At 39.6% G+C, this 22,436-nt stretch overlaps 3 protein-coding genes across 15 annotated transcripts; 1 reads left to right on the forward strand and 2 right to left on the reverse strand.

Moving 5' to 3' along the window:
- The first annotated feature begins 2,074 nt into the window (after nucleotides 1–2,074).
- On the forward strand, nucleotides 2,075–9,302 carry LOC143217577 (uncharacterized). Of its 7 annotated transcripts, XM_076442030.1 has the most exons (6): nucleotides 2,075–4,258; nucleotides 5,142–6,044; nucleotides 6,448–7,351; nucleotides 8,620–8,669; nucleotides 8,761–9,032; nucleotides 9,258–9,302. In XM_076442030.1, exons 2-3 carry the CDS (start codon nucleotides 5,147–5,149, stop codon nucleotides 6,525–6,527), a joined length of 978 nt encoding a protein of 325 aa, XP_076298145.1. In that variant the 5' UTR covers nucleotides 2,075–4,258; nucleotides 5,142–5,146; the 3' UTR covers nucleotides 6,528–7,351; nucleotides 8,620–8,669; nucleotides 8,761–9,032; nucleotides 9,258–9,302. The 7 variants fall into 7 exon arrangements, with proteins under 7 accessions (XP_076298145.1, XP_076298143.1, XP_076298147.1 ...); XM_076442028.1 differs by having other exon boundaries at nucleotides 8,620–9,032; XM_076442032.1 differs by having other exon boundaries at nucleotides 8,620–9,028.
- A 1,435-nt stretch (nucleotides 9,303–10,737) lies between these two features.
- Rcc1 (Regulator of chromosome condensation 1) lies at nucleotides 10,738–14,999 on the reverse strand. 7 transcript variants are annotated; one of them, XM_076442020.1, is made up of 6 exons: nucleotides 14,835–14,999; nucleotides 14,500–14,595; nucleotides 12,959–13,332; nucleotides 11,626–11,992; nucleotides 11,283–11,549; nucleotides 10,738–11,208 (listed from the first exon to the last, which is right to left on the reverse strand). In XM_076442020.1, coding segments are annotated over exons 1-6 (1,272 nt in total). In that variant the 5' UTR covers nucleotides 14,836–14,999; the 3' UTR covers nucleotides 10,738–11,041. The 7 variants fall into 7 exon arrangements, with proteins under 7 accessions (XP_076298135.1, XP_076298134.1, XP_076298133.1 ...); XM_076442019.1 differs by having other exon boundaries at nucleotides 14,705–14,999; XM_076442018.1 differs by having other exon boundaries at nucleotides 14,500–14,999.
- Nucleotides 15,000–18,000: 3,001 nt separating this feature from the next.
- On the reverse strand, nucleotides 18,001–18,888 carry LOC143217547 (uncharacterized). Its single transcript, XM_076441934.1, has 2 exons — nucleotides 18,677–18,888; nucleotides 18,001–18,565 (listed from the first exon to the last, which is right to left on the reverse strand). The coding sequence occupies exons 1-2, from the start codon at nucleotides 18,886–18,888 to the stop codon at nucleotides 18,157–18,159; spliced, it is 621 nt and encodes a 206-aa protein (XP_076298049.1). The 3' UTR covers nucleotides 18,001–18,156.
- Nucleotides 18,889–22,436: the final 3,548 nt, after the last annotated feature.

Here is a 22,436-nt window from a genome sequence, read left to right on the forward strand (position 1 = left end):
GAAACGTAAAAGAACGACTTTTGAAGCAAACAGCGCACTAGATTGATCTTTTATCTAGCGATTTTGACTAATAAAAACCCCCGTCTTTGCATTATCGAGAAATCAGAACGCATTTCCCTGATCCTAGCAATTCTCGCGTACGTATACGTGGTCTAGCGGTGTGTGAGTGTACTCTAGCGGTGTGTGAGTGTTCACGCGCGACCGGCATCTGCTAGGAGACGGCCCCCTTAAAAAATTGAAAACTTCCAAAAATTCCAAGAAAATGCATGTTTTGTATTGAAGTGTTAGAGACTCCAGTTTTATAAAGATTCAGTACTTGGATATTATTGAAGCAACCGTTCTTAATTTTTTTATAATTTTTTAGAGATTGGGTAGTCGTTAACAAAACAAGTACATATATATGTATACGGCTGGGAATCTTCTGACCACGAAACGAATCCCGCATCTATAATCGTTTTGTTCGGTAAATACTTATTGCTTCGAGTTTTAATGAAAAGTTTAACCAAAAACATTTTTTAATTGTCTACATTTATTTTCAACTTAAAGAATTGATGCAGTTCGCGCTGTCGACTTTCGCTGTCCACTTTCTGTAATTGGAAAAAAAGAAACACAATTTAAGTTATGATTGCGAAGTGCAGAATGGTTTCGAGGTATTCGAAAATACCGCTACAGGTGGTCCCCTGTGTATCTATATCTTCGAGTAACTAATTACAAATTTTGTATCTATTATTCGTGATCCGAAATTTGTAATACAAGAATTTACAGAATTTTCCTTCAAACACTTGAAAATCGCCAATGAACAGACGCTGTCTTAGAGACTGTTTAAGAACGCCAAACGCGCCTTAAAATCTCTCGACTTTCGATGAAGTTTACTACTTCACGGGTGTACAAATAGAAAAAATAATTTTGCAGCCTTATTCTGCAGACCTTTAACTACAACGAACAACAAAAATTTTATGCCCCATACGCAAAAATTTAGAAATCGAATTTTTTCCACTTTTTCGGGCCAAATACCCCACTGTGCGCGGCGCGAAAAAGCGGGTCATAAATTTCGAGCGGGTCTACGGGCCCGCTGTGCAAGGCACGAAAAAAGGTCTCTACAGCTTCACGGTTCGTTTAGGTAAACTACCGATAGCTTTCCTTTAAGACGGTAGGATATCTTCGGTAATCCTCCGGCAACCCTCCCTCTTCCAAGTTTTCCCCGAAATTCTATACAATTGTACTCGCAGCTATTCCTTCTCACACGTTAACGGTAACGTTAGGCGTTTCCACTTTATAATATTTGTTATTCTTGTAATATCCTACAATTTCTACCATCTTTAACCCATAGCGCTCCAGTGGTGACTCGAAATCACCACTAAAAATGGCTGTGCCATTATTCAAAATATTGTTTACATTGTTAAACATGTTGGTAGCTAATCTCAATTACTAAACCTTTAATTATTGTATGACGTACGAGGTATTACACTCCGGGACGAAAAGATGGCACACTGTGAAATTAATGTAATTTCTGTTTATGAAACATTAGAAATTCCATCTTTTTTTATACAGATATTTTTAGTGTGTCTTTCTTAACAATATGTATAGGAATGAAATGAAACGAAGTTCTTCATTAACTTGTCTATTTTATTTTAGAAAGTTTGTTTTAGAGGTACAAAATGATAGCACACTTAACGAAAAACTTGAAATCTAACAGAATTAATCGATAAAAATCAATGCTCAATATTTTGTAGGACTTCATTTACAGCTAACGACTTTAATCACTCGGTTTGCTAAATATTTATACAATTTTTTAATACTGTTTCGACTAATATTCTCCCATTCGTCCAAAATGTTCTACTTTAAATCGTTAATATCTTGGAATTGTCTGCCATTTTGGTACACAGCTCTGGCAAGATGTCCTCAACAATTTTCAATAATGTCGAGGTTGGAGATCTTGCTGACGACTTCAAAACTCGAATAATTTTTGAAGAAAAGACAATTTTTCTTACTGCGACATCATCTTGTTGTAAAATGTGTTTATTTGCAGCAATTAATTGCAATTGAAACGACAATTATTAAAAGAGGAATTTGTGCAATTGGTTCGAACAATTTTTATCATTTCTGAATATTTTACCAAATCAATTCTCTTCGTTTACAACACAAGACGAATTCAATTTCCCATCGTCTCGCTCGAAGATGCGCAAGCAACATTTCAATCCAATACGTACACAGATACACTCCATAAAACCCCGAGCCCCAACGCATTCAAACTTCCACCTTACAGAGCGGTGCAATTGGGCCCAATTGGTTACCTGGGCGCGCACAATCAGTCTCCAGAACTCCACCCTTCCCATAAAACCATCGAGCGGTCCGTGTTCGCCCGTTCCGAACCCCCTTTGTCCGCTGTCCCGTTACGTCTTTTCGCTTCGCCGTGGTCAACGATCGTAAATCGGGCCCGATTGCGTTACCATTCTAATCTCTTGGGCCTGTAAACGTGGATCCGGCAGCTTTTAGCATCTGTCAGTGACGGATCTAACGGTAAGCGGACTAAGCGGCCGCGTGGGGCCCCGGGATAATATAGGGCCCCGAATTTTAAACTATGAATTTGTAAATAAAATTTAATGCGTAACGGTATGGAATTTTTCATTGCTTTTCTTTTTTGTTAATAAGTTTATGAGAGTTTCCTTGCAACATCCATTTCTAACTTCAGTTTGAGGACCCCAAAATTTTTACCGCTTAGGGCCTCCACTTGACTTGAGCCGCCACTGGCACCTGTCCAGGGACGCGAGATCGAACCAGGTCGCGAAAATCGTGATGTATTATACAGGGTCTGTCCGGAAAGTAATGCGAGCACGTTCTTTTTTTAAATCTATTGAACATATGAGTACAAACCTTTAAAATTCTTCAAAGTAGGACCTTTGGGCGTCGACACATTTTTTCCAGCGCGATTTCCATGCTGCGTATGCTCCCTGCAAGACGTTATCTCGTGCCTCTCGTAGTACCCTAGTCGCAGCCTCGTCGAGCACTTCCAACTGCTTCCAACCAAAACTTTTCCGTAGATTACGGGGAAAACAGTAAACGGCAGTGCCGTAACGAGGGTGTGGCGAAAGAGGCGCCCGCCACCGGCGCAACTGGGTTTGGGGCGCAAAGCAAAGAATATCGCTGTTTTATGTTTTTATTATATTATTCTAACATATACCTACACAGTGACTCCCATTAATATTCGGACGCTCTAAAAAAACGCGATAATCTTTTTAATATTGGACTATACTATTCAAACTTTTTTCGGAAGCTAGAGCACTTAGTTCACTACAGGATGTGAAAAGAAATTTTTTCGGAAATTGCAATTGGTCGGAATTGTAGAGAAAATGCTAAAAGATCCATTTTACAACTGTTTTATGTGGGCCTATATTGAAAATTTAAAAAATACTTTTTGTAGATCTGTTTCGATTAGACATATTCTGGAAATTTCATCGAAGTCAAATTTCATCGACGCGTTGTAATAAGCTACAAACGTTTAAAGATGGTAGAAATTGCAGTTTTTCACGATTTTCGGCCTCTAACTGCAGTAATTCTAAGGATTCTTACATCTTTCAATGCCTGTCGTTTTTCGATTTCTATGAAACTTTCGCAGTGCGTATAATTTACACAGATCTACAAAACGTGTTTCTTAAAATTTCAATACAGGCCTATACAGAAAAGTTGTAAAATGCAACTTTTAATATTTTCTCTACAATTCCGACCAAATGCAATTTTTGAAAAAATTCCTTTTCACATCCTGCAGTAATCTAATTGCTTTAGCATCCCAAAAAAGTTCAAATCGCATAGTTTAATATTAAAAATGTTGTGTCTGTTCTGAAAAGTTAGGGGAATGAATCGACAAAGCTTCGGCATTATGCGTCTTCTACTTATGTTTTAATTGTTTAATTTTATCGTTCTTTTTCAGTTGCCAAAATTGCTGTTACTCTAGGCAAAATCCCGAAACCGAAACGTTGACAGAACAGAGAAGATTTTAATGAAAAATGAATTACGCGGCGAGTAGCCTAATGCTGTGCACAGTCGGGGATCTGAATCCTTGCGGCCAAAGTGCGCGTAGTGGGGGTAGCTACCCTTGAGGGTATACATATAATAAGGCCCGTCAGGGTTGAGTGGATCATTTGCGGTACGAAGTTTGTGGAACGTTGATCTGTGCGCGGCTCTGTGTTGATTTTCAGTTTATAGATAGGTGTTGTATTGTGTTGTCTTCGGATTTTTACGGAACGTGTGCGACCAACACGTAAGTGTTTCTTTAAATACTATGTATTAGACTGCGGATTTTATGCATTTATGATAAAAATGGGTCGGCCTATTTCTCACAGTAAAAAGATTTGAACGATTTAAATTTACTACTATATTAGTTTTAACCTATTAAATATATTCAACAAGATATTAAATATTTATCTCACACCAGAGCTTGTTGCGATTCAGGTAGAAAGCTTTTACTTTGCATAAAGATCCGCAGTCTAACTATTATAAATAGAGCTGTAACTTTCCTTTGAAGGTCGAAGATTTCGAAGCTTCGAAGATTCGAAGTTTCGAAGGTCGAAGATTTCGAAGCTTCGAAGATTCGAAGTTTCGAAGATCCGCGATATAAGATTTCATCCCAAGTAGCCACAAATAGCCACGTACGTCCCTAAAACGTACGCAGAATGGACGTAGGACGTGAACTGGACCTGAAACGTACGTTTTAGGGACGTACGTGGCTACTTGGGATCGAATTTCATAAAACTCATTAAAATTTTGTTTGCAAATTATTATTTTTTAAGTACATTCGTGATATGACACCGAAATTTATTAATAGAATGCAATCTTTTAAATTTAATTTAATTACGAAAAATCAAAACGGAAAGTTCAGTGTCAGTCACCGGTGACTGAAAGTTAATATTGTAAACATTTGTGTGAACGGACCTCGGTCCGTTCATAATAAATAATAATAAAATCGTGACATGGTATGGAACTCATAAGTTACAACTTCATACGTTCCGAAGACTGAAATTTCGAGCACTTGGAAGACTTCGAAGCTTTGGAAAAGTTACAGCCCTAATTAATTATAAATGGACTGCTTTTGTTCGTTAGTTCTCACGCTGGTAATCATGGTATTTTTATATTTTCCTTTCCAGCAATAATGCTGCCAGAACAACTTAAGGAGTTGCTCGGGCTGAATGAAGGCAGTCAGGAGCCTTCGTTCACCCTCCGACGCGCAGAGTCTAACTCCAGCGTATTCTCCGACGCCTTCTCCGACGCCTCGACTATACCACCGACAAGCATCGAGGAGCATAGAAGAATCTTGGGACATGGACCGTCAATAGGGCTCCCCGCAGGACTTCCCGAACCACCTCAGTGGTGGGACACCAAGGAACTGGTGACCCCGCAAAGAAAAGCGATGAAGAACAAGCGGCGGGCAACACCAGGCCAATACCAAAGAGAAAAATGCGGCACTAAGTCAACACCATACGACCAGCTGCCACGGGAGGCACCACCGCCGAAAAGACCACAGCCAAGGACCGGAAGGACGGTCAGGTTCATGCTCACGGAGCAGCCACGTCCACAAAGGCTCCCCGCACCAAAGCCAAAACAAACTAGGGCACCGACAGGGACGACGTCAATACCGTACCACCAGCTGCCACGGGAGGCACCCCCGCCGGAAAGACCGCAGCCAAGGACCGGAAGGACGATCAGGTTCAAGCCCACGGAGCAGCCACGTCCACAAAGACTCCCCGCACCAAAGCGAAAACAAACCGGGGAACCGACAGCAACGACGTCAATACCATACCACGAACTGCCACGGGAGGCACCCCCGCCGGAAAGACCACAGCCAAGGACCGGAAGGACGATCAGGTTCAAGCCCACGGAGCAGCCACGTCCACAAAGGCACCCCGCATCAAAGCCAAAAGAAACCAGGGCACCGACAGCGAGACGACCAACGCCAACTACACCGGGTGACCGAACAAGACGGGCAGAACACGGTCACCAACAGGAAGACGCCGCCAGAAGAGCAAAAATTCTGGAGATCATACAAAAAAGTACTGCCCACTCCGGTTTTTATAAAATTTAAATATGTTATGCAGTAACACATTCTGAACAGCTTTTTCCTTTTCCAATATAGGGGGGTCGCTTTTAGTTTTCGAGATATTTGCAAAAGAACTATCGCGAATACTGTATTGAATTTTTCGTATTCCTGCACGCTGCGTAATAATAATAATGAACGTAATAATAACGTAATAATAAATAAATAATAATAAAATCGTGACATGGTATGGAACTCATAAGTTACAACTTCATACGTTTCGAAGACTTTGAAATTTCGAGCACTTGGAAGACTTCGAAGCTTCGGAAATGTTACTGCCCTAATTATAAATGGACTGCTAAATTTGTTCGTTAGTTCTCACGTTGGTAATCATGGTATTTTTATATTTTCCTTTCCAGCAATAACCCAGTCAGACAGCCGAGCAGGAAGAGGCCACAACAAGAACAAAAATTCCGAGGGACGAGCAGCCAAGGAATAACGGTTTCCCCGTGGCCTCAGGACGACACGACATCTTGGCGCTTATTCGGTACGCGGGCAAGGGCAAACCATACACCACGACATGGTACGTGCTGCCCAATGGCCGGCCTGTAGAGATTCCCTTGCGACTCGTCACATCGAAACGCTTCCTGGCATCCCTGGGGGACGAAAGGTGGATCCTCCACTTTGACCGGTCCGGGCGCCTCCAACGCTGCAGACGACGCGAGTCCTAGGACACTAACTCGACACGGTAATGTGGGATCAGGATCCCCAGATCAAGTGTACTGTAGGAGATTGGGAAGAAATGGGAGGGTTCCGTGGGTGAGCGCGTTAGTCGATTGGCTACCACCAGTGAGGCCAGGGTTCAATTCCCGCTGTAAGAGTGCGCAATCACTACGTGCAATTAAATACATTTATACATACATATAATTATATAGGTTATGCTTAGTTATATATGTATATATCCATTAATATTAGTGCATAACACCAAAGCAATATGTTTATACTCTAGTCCTGCTCAATAGGAGTAGTTCCAATTTATCACTCTTCGTTATCATTTCGGGTTTTTTTCTCTTTTTTTTTACACCTGTGATACTATTTACCATGAAGTAAGAGTAAGGAGACCTATCTCGATAGCGTATAGAAGAAAAAGGTGGCGACAAAACTTGTTCCCGTATTGGGGAGGTACGCCAAATGGAATGGTATGAACAGAGAATGTCAGTGTCAAAAACTTGTCAAACGATGAAACGGAAAGGTTAGAAATACATGGTTATCTAATGACCGGTGAAGAACTAAGGCTTTAGACCAGGTTAGGTCCATAAGCTGGTAATTATGATACAAAACTTATTAAATACATTCTATCCTTACGAACTAGGTTAACAGTACAAAAATAAAGATATAAAATACAATATTAATGGTAGTATTGGGTTAATAGAAAATACACAGTGATAACAATAACATTATATACAATAGTATTAATAGAGGTTAAAATCTTACAGCTAAAGTTTCTTTGGCAAAGTTATTGCACGTTAATTAATGCGTCGTCTAGTACTAATGAGTGATACGTTAAAATTATGTATATAATCTTTATACCAATACTGTTATAAAGCGACGAATTACACATGTTCCTACTTTATTTTTATTTTTGTTACTCTAAGGTAGTTTTTAGTATTTTTATTTGCACCTCATGTAAATATTGTTAATACTTAGCAAATAAAAAATTTTTGAAAAAAAAGGTTCAATTCCCGCTACCGGGTTTTTTTTGTAAATTCTTTTTTACCTGTATTAAATTTAACGAGCGACAAGACTGACTTATGTATGTCGATTCAACCCCTACTGTATTACCTCTATTATTATAGTCGTGAAGCGATGAACCAAATATGTTCCTGCTTTACCAAAGTTAGATATCCTAAGGTAGTTTTTAGTATTTTTATTTGCGCTTGCTGTAAATATTGTAAATAACAAGCAAATAAAAACTTTTTTTTAAAAAAAAAAAGGTTCGATTTCCGCGGCGGCGGTGCCCTCATTTTTCCTGAGATCCTACGGTCCTACAGTAACAAGTGCGAAACGCAATAAAGTTCATTGGTGGAGGGACAGTTTTTTTTGGGGGGGGATCTAGTTTATAAGACACCTGTACAAATGTAAATAGATAAGCATCCCGGTACGACGAAGCCCGGGTATATTGTTTTTTTGGTTCTCCTGTACTTTCCGAGGCCAACACCAGCCGGTATTGCGATGTTTTTTTTATTGTATTCTACTGTGCAATCACGTATTAAAAAGTTCCTATAAATTCTAAATAAAGTTAGTCTCACTGTAAATAAATGAAGTTAGTCTCTCGGGTGTAACAGACCTACATGACGTAGGCCTGTTACGAATGAACCCCTATCAAACCTCCAATTTCAATGAAATTTTCTGAGCGTCTGCAGTTTACACAAGTTGACCAAGCCCATCTTTTAAATTTTCGTTATCGGCACAGCTAAAAAAGTAGTAAAAATCAATTTTTACAATTTTTTTTTCGCAATTCCGACCAAATGCATTTTTTCGAAATATTTTTTTAGACGTCACTTACTAAACTAATTCTTCTAACTTTACAGAGAAATTGAAGTCGTTTGGTCCATTCATAAAAAAGTTATTCAGATTTAAAGTGTGTTGAATCAGTTATATGCTCGTTAGTGTATATGAAATACACGGCTTTGACCTAAACGTTACGCTTTATATTCAAATTTCCCTCTCAGCGCCATTAATCGAACCTGTATTGCGGTAACGCTATATCGTAACTATGTTCGCGTGATCAACGAGTTAGCTGAAATAAGTTACAAATGGTTACAAACTTGGAAGTTGGAACGCGTCGCGTCACATGGTCGCACGGATCGTTTATGCACATGGTTGCATGATTGGAACAGGTACACAAAATTTATTACTGGTAATGTGTAAAAAGTATTTTCTAACGTAAGATAAAAAAAGTATGGGTCTGCCAACTATCGCGAAAGTAGGAATTGGATGGTAGGTATGTGCAATTAATTAATCAACCGTGTACGTTATAGTTTTCATTGATTCTTTCCTCTTTGTGGTTATCTCCGTTTAATATTAGATAATACGAGTACGAATTAAAATGTTTAACTTTCAAATAAATTCGTGTATCCACCCCTACTTATTATCTTGCTGTAATTTCATGCGTTCCTCGGAAAATGTTATTCTGAAGAAATAATTATATGTTGCATGGTTCTTCTAGGAGTCTCGCTGTCGGTGTGGGAGTGTGTTCTTTTATATTATCGAAGAGGGATATAAACGCGAGACGATATGAAAGAATGAAAGAAAGACGACGCTTGAGAAACGCTACACTTCAAGGCTAAAATAGTTGTTCCAGTTAAAGTTATAGTAATTACTAAGATAATTTATAAACAATGGCTGGCCTACCTCAGCTCGGCGAAGACCAATTGAAACTGGTGCAGGAATTAGAGATAGAGATGATGTCCGACATGTACAATCGCATGACATCGGCGTGCCATAGAAAATGTATTCCACCGAAGTACGTCGAGGCAGAGTTGACGAAAGGAGAATCTATATGCCTGGACCGTTGTATCGCTAAATATCTGGACGTACACGAACGTATCGGCAAAAAGCTAACTCAGATCTCTATGCAAGACGATAGCTTTTTGAAAGGAAAAGTTGCGGAGCAACCTAAAGCGAATTAAATGAAATGACAGCTTTTGTTAATGAAATGAATGGTTAAGCGAATGGCTAATGTAAATCCATCTCGTTTGCACTTAATAATGTACCTTTCTATATGTAATTCGGTCGTGACTGAAACACATTCGTCTTTAGATAATAACATCTACGTTTCCAGAGTCACAAGCTATTTCCGTAGTCTTGGAACTATTAGAGTAAATCGTGAGAGAACTATTCTGTATTTAGCTACATAGATTTGAATAAAATAATGTTTCCTTTACCTTGATTAAATCATACTTTACCTGACACTAAAGTACTGATGGATTATACTGAGAGAGTACGACTTCAAAATAGTTCGTTTGATATTTCAGAGTTTTCTCAGAGTGTTGTGTTACGCTACTTCAAGGGCAATTGGTGTTAGTCCAGTCAATGAATGCTCATAAGGGGGGCGTAGAGGGAAATGGAAGGAACACAATTTTTAACTTTTTGACTAGTTAGGAGGTAAACATACTAGAAGTCCCTACTCCTAGGAGGTGAGCGGGCTACACGTGGGCACGTAGAAGTCACCTTTTCGGTTTTCCGCTTATATCTCGGAAACTATGTGACCTAGCGATAATACCATTCCAAACAAAATTAAAGCTGACAAAATGTGCTATAAGATTGATTCCATTCAGTTTTTCGCTATCTCGCATAGTTTCCGAGCTCAAAGTTCACTAATTGTGCAAAAGAAATTTTTACCTCACTTGACTAGCTTCAGCACAATTAGTGAACATTGAGCGCGGATATCTCGGAAATTACGCGAGATAGCGAAAAACTGAATTGAATCAATCTTGTGGCACATTTTGTCAGCTTTAATTTTGCATGGAATGGTCTTATCGCTAGGATGCATAATTTCCGAGATATGAGCGAAAAACCGAAAAAGGGGACCTTTACCTCCTAACTAGACCAAACAAAGTCGCAAAGCTAAAAATTGTGTTCCTTCCATTTCCCTCGACAACTTTTCGTTGACTGGACTATGTACGCAATACAATAGTTTCAAAATCTCGTGTGTAGAAAAAGATTTATTTATATATCGAACATTAACAAGCACAATGACGTTCTGATGACACTTCTGGCGGAATAACAACATATATACAAATTTAATTATCATGTCTCATCAATGCCAAAAATTTCAATATATTATAACCTCTGTTATAAATTACAATTCTGCTTTGCTATCATTTCCCCGAAAGGTGATAACACAGTAGAATCGCCGTGTTCGTTGTGCAATTTTTTAACCACATGATGATACATAAAACTTAACCACTCGTTTTTAAAACACAATCAACAAAAACGCCCTCCTTTCCCTCAAGAAGTCAGTGCTAATGCTATCGTGTGTTGACCTCCGCCTGCAACACGAATTATTTTCTTGCCTTCAAGTTGCTTTCCTTTAACCAGCACAGGTTCTTCTTCGTCTTCTTCTTGGCCTGTACCCAGTTGGCCACTCGTACCCATGCCCCAGGCGTACAATTCTCCTGCGAAACGATTAGCACCGTAATACAAGATGAAAAGAAATTTTTAAATAATGAATGTGACAACGACAACCTACCGGAGTTGGTAACAGCAAAGGATTGGGCACTCCCTGCCGCAACGTCAACGCAGGAACTTAACGAAGGAACTAATGTTAGTTTCTCCGCATCCGAGCAATCAGAACCAAGTCCGAGCCTGCCATACTCTTTGCGGCCCATGACGAACACTTGGCCAGAATCGTCCAGGGCGATAGTATGATGCTGCCCGCTGCTAATGTGTCTCCAAGTCCTTCCACCGAACGTTTTCGCTACTTGCGGGCGAAACTGAGTCACGGGATCTTTCAAACCTACACCGAAATCGAACCAAATCATTGTATTGTAAAAACACTCGATATTTGTGATAAATGTCACCGATCAACTTACCGATCTGATAATAATTGTTTAGACCGAACACATATATGTCTCCTGTGATCTGTTCCTTAACGAACGTGCAATACGTTCCAGTCCACACCTCGTTGAAGTGTAATTTCTTCTTAATACTAAATGGAACTAGTTGTGGTAATAATAACGGATCCAAACCGTGTCGAGTATTCCTGGTTGCCCCTCTGGGAGGTATTCTACCTAATTGACCCTGTTCAGCGCATCCACAAGTGTATATTTGTCCATGTTCGCTAAGTAAAACTAAATGATCAGCACCAGACGCTATTTTCAGTACTTTTTTATTTGGCAGCATTTCTATCGGAACACGTTCCATTCCGTTCGGTGTGAGACCCATAGAGCCATGGGAGTCCTATGAAAAAAATTCAAACTCAGTTTCCTTTACTCCAAAAGCTTGTAGGAAATAAAATATACAGGGTGAGTCCGAAGAAACAGAACACCTAAATATCTCCGTTACTGTTCGTTGTACAAAAAAACTTCTCAGGACAAAGTTACACTGTTTTCAGGGCCACATGTAATGGTGCAAGGGAAAAAATTTTCAAGGTCATTTCTTTACAAGATGTCAAGATCATTGATAGTATTTTAAATGGAATGAGGTATCTTTTAATACATCAATCGATGCAGCAGGACATTCGTTTTAAAAAAGTACTAACCTATGTATGTCGAGAAGTTAGTAGTTCAGGAGATATTTTAATTTAACTAACTCTAAAACACCATTATAGTTAGTACTAAGACGTTAGCGTTTACTTGCTTGTGTAAATTGAAGAGTAGAAATTGAAATTGAAAAATTGAAGTTGAAATTGAAGTTGAAGAGTTGATATTGAAATTAAAGTTGAAATGGAAAAATTAATGTTGAAATTAACGAAATGAAATTGAAAAATTGAAGTTGAAATTAAAGTTGAAATGGAAAAATTGAAATTGAAAATGAAGTTGAAATGGAAAAATTGACATTGAGACATTGGAATTGATGTTAGTTAGCATTTACTTACTTGTGTAACACCATAGTAAGACAGTAATGGTGTTTTAGAGTTATTTAAATCGAAATATCTCTTGAACTACTAACTGTTCTACGTACATAGGTTAGTACTTTTTTATAACGAATGTCCAGTTGCATCGATTGATGTATTAAAAAATACCTCATTCCATTGAAAAAAATGACCTCGAAAATTGTTTCCTTTACACCGTTACATGTGGCCCTTCAAACAGTATAACTTAGCCCTAAGAAGTTTTTTTGTACAACAGAAAGTAACGTAGATATTTAATTGTTCTGTTTCTTCAGTCTTACCCTGTATAGAGATATATCTATATATATATATACCCTGAAAGAGCCCCACGCGAAAACTCTTCCGTCTTCTAACAGAGCGGCACTATGCGAGTCTCCAGCCGTCACCTGGATTACTTTGCCGGGCAGATCGACAGCAGCTGGTTTGGTTTCGGAACCATCTACAGAAGTGTCTCGTCCTAATGCTCCCTCATCGTTGCATCCAAAAGTTAATATCTCCCCAGTTTCTCGTAGACATACGTTGTGCATGCCGCCAGCCGCTATCGCTACGATATCCTGGTACCCGGGAATAACTGCTGGACGCATCTTCTCCATGACGTCCTCTCCCAAACCCAGCTGGCCCACATCGCCTTGTCCAAATGCTAATAATACACCACCTTGCGTAGATTGGCGTAAATCAGGTTTCGTTGCTGAGGACGAAACACAAAATTGCACATAAGCAGCCAGTTAAAAGAAAATGTACAGGGTGCGGCAAGATAACTTCCTTATTTGAAAGTAAGCGCTCTGAAGCTGACGCGAGTCCGAGGCGGGTGTGCGTGGTCTCGTTCGAGAAGTTTTGTTAACTTGTGTTTCAGTCGTCGTCATGCGTTGGAGTAACGAGCAGCGTGCGTTCGCCTTAGAGGCCTATTTTTCCAACGGCTGTTCGATACTTCGATGTTCTCAGGTGTTCTGACGGGACGTGTGTCTCCAGTTCTTCTTTTCTGCGCAGAACCAGTTTCCCTGAACGTTGTGGCCCACGAAATAATTGATTTCCGGTCCGTGACAGGATTCAATGGCGCAATATTGAAGCGATTTCGTAAGGCGCGCTGGGTTGAAACCACCGAACAGCCAGCCGTTAGAAAAATAGGCTTCTAAGGCAAACGCATGCTGCTTGTTACTCCAACGCATGATGACGACTGAAACACAAGTTAACAAAACTTTAGGATCCCCTCTCTCGAATGAGACCAACTCGCATCAGCTTCGGAGCGCTCATTTCAAATAAGGAAGTTATCTTGCCGCACCCTGTATAATCTACAGCGGGTTAATAAATTAGCAGAAAGAATGGTATTACGTTTCTCGATTAACCTGTACGGTTGGATAAAATTCTTACAGATTTTCTGCAGATTATAATCTTGAGTATGAAATTTTTATCTTTCTTTCCTCCTTCGAGAGAGGTTATTTGTGAATTAATGTTCGCAAGTGATTGTATTATTTCTGTATACGATGAAACATTTTGAAATTACGTGAACGTGCCGATCCTTTGCAGGAAATTGCCTCCAAAAAACCGAGCGTGCAAGTGCTTGTTTGACCCACTGTATTTCAATTTCGGAAATCCGACGACGCCCGACATCCGCGAGACGCGAAAATCACGAAAATAATTTTCCCACGGTTCGGAGAATTGCAAGAATCGAACGGAGAGGCCGAGTTTCCAGATTCCAGTCGGAGACGAGTTACAATTTTATCGATCGTTACTCCGAAACACATGTTTGCAGCGTGGCTTCTTACGTTGGATAAAATCCTCCCGCCCATGGATTTCCGCGCCAAAAAGACCGATTAACGAGAATCAATGAAACCCGACGAATCAACGAAAGACTCACCTTCTTTTTTCTTGCTTCTCTTCGGTTCTGTGGGTTCGCTGGAATTTCCGGACGATGGACCAGCAGCGGTCCGTTTTCTTACTATCCTTGGCGACACTGAAACCATATCGAGGTTATGTGCGAAACAACCGGCGTGGTGTATGATCTTTATGACTGCAATGTGCAGGCGAACTAGTATTTTCTACGTCGCGGACCGTTTACGTACTGAGTACTGATCTCTGTGCGTATTTGTCGGGAAGAAAACTGGATTAAACGGCCGTGTGCAGTCGGAGTGTTAGTTGGCGCCAAAAAGTTGTAACGGTGCAGAGATCTCGCGGCTGTGTTGCGCAACTCACTCGAAATGTGACCGCGTCGTCTCGCTTGTACACTCTCTCAACTGTTTGATTTTCCACTACCTGCGAGGCGGCCGTTTCCGTTGTACATACAAAGGAAACTACTTGTAACGGAACAGGGCATTCTTATACGTACACAGCCGTCCCTTGCAAGTGTATTATGTGCCAACGGAAATACTACCCCTACCTCTCGCCGGTGCGACTGTTTGTAAATATACCGGAACGTCCTAATGACCGTTGGCAATTACATTTGGGCAAACGCGATGAATTACGTCTAGAAAATCGTACGCAGTATAGAATAATATTATGCGAAACACTATTCGAATCATTAAATCTTCTTAATTATAACTCTCTGAGAAAACAACGATTTCAATTGCGATTTTAATGGCGGGAAATGCTCTATTCGTATCCGGTCTTTTCGAAATTCAAACATGAAATTTAAATGCCTGGCTGATAACTGAATGCAGGTTTTATGCACTTCCAACGAAAATGAACGAAACAAGTACATATAAATAACTTTTGAGGAATGTAAGAGGGTTATAAGAGAAGGAGTAAAATCAATTTAGTTTTGTAGTAATATAATTGACTATGTTTTATCAAATTTAATGAAATCAATAATTTTATGATATTTGACTCTTATTCTTCTATTGAATTTTCACTGTTTTAAGTTGCGTTAAATTATCTCATTATTAGACTGCGGATCTTTATGCATTTATGAAATCCGAACATTTTCAAAAAATGCTACAATACAAAATTCAATAGAATTTATAATACCATTTTTATTTATTTCGGATCTACAAAGGCTATTACCACTGAAAATAAGGGTTTATTTGATTTCGCTTTCTCTTAACATTTGTCTCTCTACAAAAATTGAAAATTAATAATTCACACAGATCTACGAAATTTTTTAAATTTTCAAAATATAATTTTCAATAAAAAAATATTTGAAATACTATTTAATATTTTTTGGATTTTATTTTCCTTAAAGAAAATAGTATTTTATTTGAACAATCTGTACCTCGAAATAAAATATTTCTATTTGAACAATCTGAACCTAGGAATAAAATATTTCTATTTTAACAATATCACGAAATCGAGATTTTAAACTCGACAGTAAATGAAGTTTCAAAGGTTCGCAGTATCTATTGAATGCGAATCATTATTTTGAGCAATAACATTTAAAATTGAAATTGAAAATAAAGCCAAAGACCAAATATTTTCAAAATATTCTTAAAATAAAATACTATTTTCAAAAATTACTGCATCAAATAAAATATTTTATTTTCGAAAATTACTGCATCAAATAAAATATTTTATTTTCAAAGTTGTACAGATACTGTAAAATAAATGGGATTATTTACTATTTGCTATTTAAAATACTATTTTCCCCAGCTCTGGCTCTTATTTGGTCGAAAATTTTTACGCCACCCTCCAGGATTGTTCCAAATAATTGAAAAAATCTGTGCAAAGTTTGAACTCGATCGAATAACGGGAAAACGTGTCCCAAGGCCAGGGCCGGCCTTCTCTATTAAGGGGCCTGGGTACAAGAAACCACTTGAGGCCCCAAATCTTTGTAAAGTAAAAAAAAATTTAGAAACACGAACACACAGCCCAAGTAGCCACAAGTAGCCACGTACGTCCCTAAAACGTATGCAGAATGGACGTAGGATGTTTGGACGTGAACCGTACGTTTTAGGGACGTACGTGGCTACTTGGGAGGGTGAGTCCGAAGAAACAGAACACTTAAATATCTCCGTTACTTTTCGTTGTACAAAAAAACTTCTTAGGACAAAGTTACACTGTTTGAAGAGCCACATGTTACGGTGTAAGCGACAAAATTTTCAAGGTCATTTCTTTACAAGGTTTCAAGGTCGTTGATATTTCTTTTAATGGAACGAGGTATTTTTTAATACATCAATCAATGCAGCTGGACATTCGTTATAAAAAAGTGCTAATCTATGGATGTCGAAAAGTTAGTAGTCCAGGAGATATTTCAATTTAAATAACTCTAAAACACCATTACTGTCGTACTAAAACGTTAGCGTTTACTTGCTAGTGTAAATTGAAGAGTTGAAATTGAAATTGAAAAATTGGAGTTGAAAATGAAGTTGAAGAGTTGATATTGAAATTGAAGTTGAAATTAAAAAATTGACATTGATATTGAAATTGATGTTAGCGATTGCTTACTTGTGTAACGTCTTAGTACGACAGTAATGGTGTTTTAGGGTTATTTAAATTGAAATATCTCCTGAGCTACTAACTTTTCGACATACATAGGCTAGTACTTTTTTATAACGAATGACCAGTTGCATCGATTGATGTATTACAAAATACCTCATTCCATTAAAAAAAATATTGATGACCTTGAAATCTCATTAAAAAATGACCTCGAAAATTTTTTCCCTTACACCGTTAAATGTGGCCCTTCAAACAGTGTAACTTTGCCCTCAGAAGTTTTTTGTACAACGAAAAGTAACGTAGATATTTAAGTGTTCTGTTTCTTCGGACTCACCCTGTATATTACTAATGCACGTTTATTTAATGCGTGATTTTATTTTTGCTAATACATTAATTACTTCAGGAAAATTACATTATTGTAGTTCTTGATTATGTTGTGGCCCTCTCAATCGCGGGGCCCCGGTGCATACCGTCCTCTGCACTCCCCATATGGCCGGCCCTGGTCCTCACCGTCGTCCTGTAGCCTCTGATAACATGAAAACAAAAACATTCTCAGATTAAAAATGTGTTCGTCACACGTATTATTGAAGAACTTTAATATAACTCATATGTAAGTTATGTCATGTTACAACTAACCTGGCGTCCTGACGCCTTGCGCTCGCGTTCCACGCTGTTGTCCTGGTTCCCTGGTCTTCCGCGATCTAATTCTTCTCATTCTCGCGCAATTCCGCAATGATTCTGGCCACTGTCCCTCGACTAATCATCCAGCATTCCGGCACTCCCAAGTTCGTGAAGCTGCGACGGAAGTACACGTCTTCCACCACACGCAGTGGCACCTTGGCGTGCATCACATACTTTGCGATGTTTATTTCAAACTGCCGCCTCTTCTGCTCTCCCCATCGGTCGTCTCCGACGGGGGTGGCCGGCGTTGGAGACTCCTGGTGCACGTTGCTGTTGCTTCGGGATCTTCCTCTTCGTGCACCTTTGCTGTACTCGTTGAACTCGATCGGATGCTTCCGCTTTAGGTGCGACCGGAAGTTCGAGGAGGATGTCAGCTTTCCTTTAATCGCTTTTCGCGGCATGCAGATTTGGCACAGGCCGACGACATTTCTGTCGTCGCATGTGAAGATCTTGAAATATTTGCCGTTTAGAATTGATAGCATTCCATGAGTGGGTGCTGCTGCTGCTGCTGCTCCTGCTCCTGTTGATGATCCTGTTGCTGCTTCTGCCGCTGTTCCTGTTGATGCTCCTGTTGATGCTCCTGTTGATGCTCCTGTTGATGCTCCTGTTGATGCTCCAGTTGATGCTCCAGTTGATGCTCCAGTTGATGCTCCAGTTGCTGCTGCTGCTTCTGTTGCTGTTCCTGTTGATGCTCCAGTTGCTGTTGCTGCTTCTGCTGCTGCTGCTCCTGTCGCTGCTTCTGCGCTGATGCTAGTCGTAGCCGAGGCTTCGACGTCCATTGCAGTATCTTGCTGTTCCTGCGCGTTCGAATTCTTCGTTGATTGAGGTGCGATAACAGGTTCGTCACGTTGCACGTTTGAATCCATCGTTGATTGCTGTGGGATAAAAGGTTCGTCACGCTGCACGTTTGCAAAAGCTGTCAACTTGAAATCTTTCGAAGTCAGTCAATAACTAATCCGGAAAATGAGGCGACCCCCGTATTTAACTGTGATGGGGGAACTCGTAGGCTGTTCCTAATTTCCCACCACTTTAGAACATTGGCCAATCCTGTGCCATCATCCCTTCCACTGCGCCCTATGCGTGCCTGCTGGTCGGCTATCTGGGCGGTGCGGCGGATTCTATGCACCGAGGCCCCGCGATTGAGAGCGCCCGAACACGATCGTGTTGAAAAAATGCTCGTTTGCGTCCAGTCCCCCATTATTGTTCCATGCATTAAATTAAGGATCCATGTGTAAGGCTCAGATAGCACAGAGATATCTCAAAGACATCTGAAGACGCCTGTCGCAAGATGTAAATACGTCTGAAAGACGCCTGTTACGTCGTTTTCACGTATTTTTCTCTTGTGCATAAATATATTGTGCATGGATGCATAAAGGAAGCCTAAAAGGCCCCTAGAAAGATGCCTAAAAAGATGCCAAAAAGACGTCTTTCATGTGACTTTTTAGACGTCTATGAAAGGCATCGTTAAGACGACAAATATTCTTTTAAGATAAGACTAAACTCGACAGAATTAGGACCGTTTTGTAGTGGTTTTATTCATTAAAGTATGCTCGAAATTTTTATTCAAATATTTTTCTGCCCATCACCGCGCTAGGCCGACGAAGCGACGAGGGCCTGGGACGCCTTGGCCAAGTGGTGTAATAAACACGGCCCGACAATCCCCCGGCGAGCCAGGGTTGCTCGGCATGAAACCGCTAAGGAGCGAATGGTGAACTTGTTTATTTTGTAAAATCCGCAGTCTAGTAATCAGTTATGCTACTAATTGTATGATTCCAATCAAACATTTCTTCTAACGATTTGGACTATCCTAGATACCAGTAAACTTACAAACTTGTAAGGCAACCAAAATGAACGCGTATAGTCAGCCAGTTATTTAGGATAGGATGAGGGGATCAGTTCACTGTTAGCTCCATTACTTTTTTTGCAACATGTATTTTTGGACGTGAAAAATATAAAAGAATAGGGTCATTTCGTCGGATTCAAGCTACCTGGCTGGCCGGGGGATTGTCGGGCCGTGTTTATTGCACCACTTGGCCAAGGCGTCCCAGGCCCTCGTCGCTTCGTCGGCCTAGCGCGGTGATGGGCAGAAAAATATTTGAATAAAAATTTCGAGCATACTTTAATGAATAAAACCACTACAAAACGGTCCTAATTCTGTCGAGTTTAGTCTTTCCTCAATCGGCAGAACGCCACGAATTGGCTCGTTTCACTTTCGTGAGGGCGCAGCACGGAAAATAAATAAGTTCACCATTCGCTCCTTAGCGGTTTCATGCTGAGCTACCTGGCTCGCTGGAGGATTGTCGGGCCGTGTTTATTGCACTACTATTGTGTTCTGGGCTCAGGTCTCAGGGCTCGACCCTCGGGCGTCGGTCGTGTTCATTGTAGCCTCGAGCTGGCCGAAAGTATTCATGGATTTATTCATTTTCGAGAAAATAGAATAAGAATAAAGAATAAAAATTTTATTCAAAGCTTGAATAAATTCTCGGCGAATACAAAATTATTCAAATAATTTTTGAATAATAGTTACTTTTTTATTCAAGCCTTCGAACAAAGAATAAAAATTTTGTATCTTTTATTCATTACCCGGAATTTTTATTCAAATAAAAATTTTGCCCATCTCCGATTCGGAGGCATTGATACGGATTTTAGAGGAAACATTCACGATTTAGAAGTATAAAATATTACTTTATGGAGTTAAAACTGATGGGAAATGAAAAGGGGCTAATTGAAAAACATATTTTTCAACTTTAAACAGATATTGTGATGTTATTATAAAAGATATTGAATTGTTTGTTGCAGCAAAAGATTCTGTAGACTTTCCCGAATAGAGTGATATCCAATATTAATACATTATGAATGTTTAAACATGTTTAAACAATCGTTAAAGATGGAGAGACACCACTTTTGCCTCGATTGTTGAGGATATTTTTCAGTTTATCGTAAAAAATAAGGGTCCAGCGGAATATTGAACTATACCACGCGATAGAGCCGACTTTTATCTTGAGAAACCACCCTTAAAAGTTTGCAACATCAACATTCTTTCGAATCAAAAAGCAAAATATCTTCTGACGGGATGTGGCGCGGCGAACGTCCGTACTAATGGCGGGCGCCACTGGCGGCAATTCGTGTGCGGGCGAAGATGTTTTGATTTTCGGTTCGAAAAAACGTTGATATTGTAAACTTTTAAGAGTGGTTTCTCAAGATACAAGTCTGCTCTATCGCGTGATACAGTTAGATTTTACGCCGGAGCCTTATTTTTTCCGACAAACTGATAAATATCCTAAAAAATCGAGACAAAAGTGGTGTCTCTCCGTCTTCAACGATTGTTTGAACATGTTTAAACATTCATAATGTATTAATATTAGATATCGCTGTATTCGGGAAAGTCTACAGAATCTTTCGCTGCAAAGAACAATCCAATATCTTTTATAATAACATCAGAATATTTGTTTAAAGTTGAAAAACATGTTTTTTTATTAATGGGGAACTTTTTTCCGTGTAACATTTTGTTTATTTTCTCGTTTCTTTGTTATAACAAATGGAAGCTTATGTTATTTTGTTGTTTTTCATTCTTCAATAAGCCCCTTTAATTTCCCATCAGTTTTAACTCTATGTATAAAGTAATATTTTATACCTCTAAATTGTGAATGTTTTCTCTAAAATCCGTATCAATGCCTCCGATCGGAAACATTCTGCCGGTTGTTGTATAATACAATTATTACAATTCAGAAATTTTTATGCAGTTGGCGGGAAGGGTGACGGTCCGAATTTGACCTTGGCCGAACGCCAGTGTGGTAGTACCCTCACACACCGTTAGAAACTGTATACGTACACGAGGTTGCAAGGATATCGTAGTTTTCAAAATACGTCTCGCTAATGCAGATTTGGGGCCCGTACGTAGTCACAATCGAAAGATGAAAGACCCACAATTGGTGCTCTGGTCCAAAAATGGCCTACCTTTGCGTTTTCGAGGCGTAATTTTCATTATTCGGCAGCATGTAGCGGAATTCGACAAATATTGGACGGCGCGACAGTGCTGCCACAGTCAACACACATACATTTTCTTAAATATCGAGAGATTCAGGGTTTCTATAGAAAAAAATGAACCAGAACACCAATTCAGGGACACATACAATGTCAATGCAACCTTTATTATGTTAAACTATACGTGTTTAAACACACATTTCGAAAACTACGAATACGGTGGAACTACATCCCTAAACGGAGGGTTTCGGCACAAGTATCAGTTCCATTTGGCATTTTTAGCTAGGATCGCTACTGTATTTCTGAAGTTTTACTCACTGTTTTACCGATATTTTACCGATACAGTGACTGAATCGGTAAAACAGTGAGTTCCACCGTACTTCGTAGTTTTCAAACTGTGTGTTTGAACACGTATAGTTTAACATAATAAAGGTTGCATTGACATTGTATGTGTCCCTGAATATGCGGCCAGCTTCATTTTTTTTCTATAGAAATCCTAAATTTCTCGATATTTAAGAAAATGTATGTGTCTTGACTGTGGCAGCACTGTCGCGCCGCCCAATATTCGTCGAACTCCGCTACATGCTGCCGAATAATGAAAATTACGCCTCGAAAACGCAAAAGTAGGCCATTTTTGGAGCTGACCGCAATTGGTGGGTCTTTTATCTATCGATTGTGACTACGTAGGGGCCCCAAATGTTTGAAAAGTACGGAACCCTTGCATCCTCGTGTACGTATGCAATGTCTAGCGTTGTGTGAGGG

Source organism: Lasioglossum baleicum, chromosome 17 (assembly GCF_051020765.1).
Source record: "Lasioglossum baleicum chromosome 17, iyLasBale1, whole genome shotgun sequence".
NCBI classification, from domain to species: Eukaryota; Metazoa; Arthropoda; class Insecta; order Hymenoptera; family Halictidae; genus Lasioglossum; species Lasioglossum baleicum.

Coding starts and splice junctions, on each gene's coding strand:
- LOC143217547 (XM_076441934.1), bottom strand. CDS start 18,888: ATGGGGGACTGGACGCAAACGAGCATTTTTTCAACACGATCGTGTTCG. Junction 18,566..18,676: donor CTACGAGTTCCCCCATCACA/GTTAAATACGGG, acceptor TTTATCCCACAG/CAATCAACGATGGATTCAAA.
- LOC143217577 (XM_076442028.1), top strand. CDS start 5,147: ATGCTGCCAGAACAACTTAAGGAGTTGCTCGGGCTGAATGAAGGCAGT. Junction 6,045..6,447: donor TCTGGAGATCATACAAAAAA/GTACTGCCCACT, acceptor TTTCCTTTCCAG/CAATAACCCAGTCAGACAGC.
- Rcc1 (XM_076442018.1), bottom strand. CDS start 14,605: ATGGTTTCAGTGTCGCCAAGGATAGTAAGAAAACGGACCGCTGCTGGT. Junction 11,993..12,958: donor TCGCGTGGGGCTCTTTCAGG/GTATATATATAT, acceptor TTTTTTTCATAG/GACTCCCATGGCTCTATGGG. Junction 11,209..11,282: donor CTTTGCTGTTACCAACTCCG/GTAGGTTGTCGT, acceptor ATCGTTTCGCAG/GAGAATTGTACGCCTGGGGC.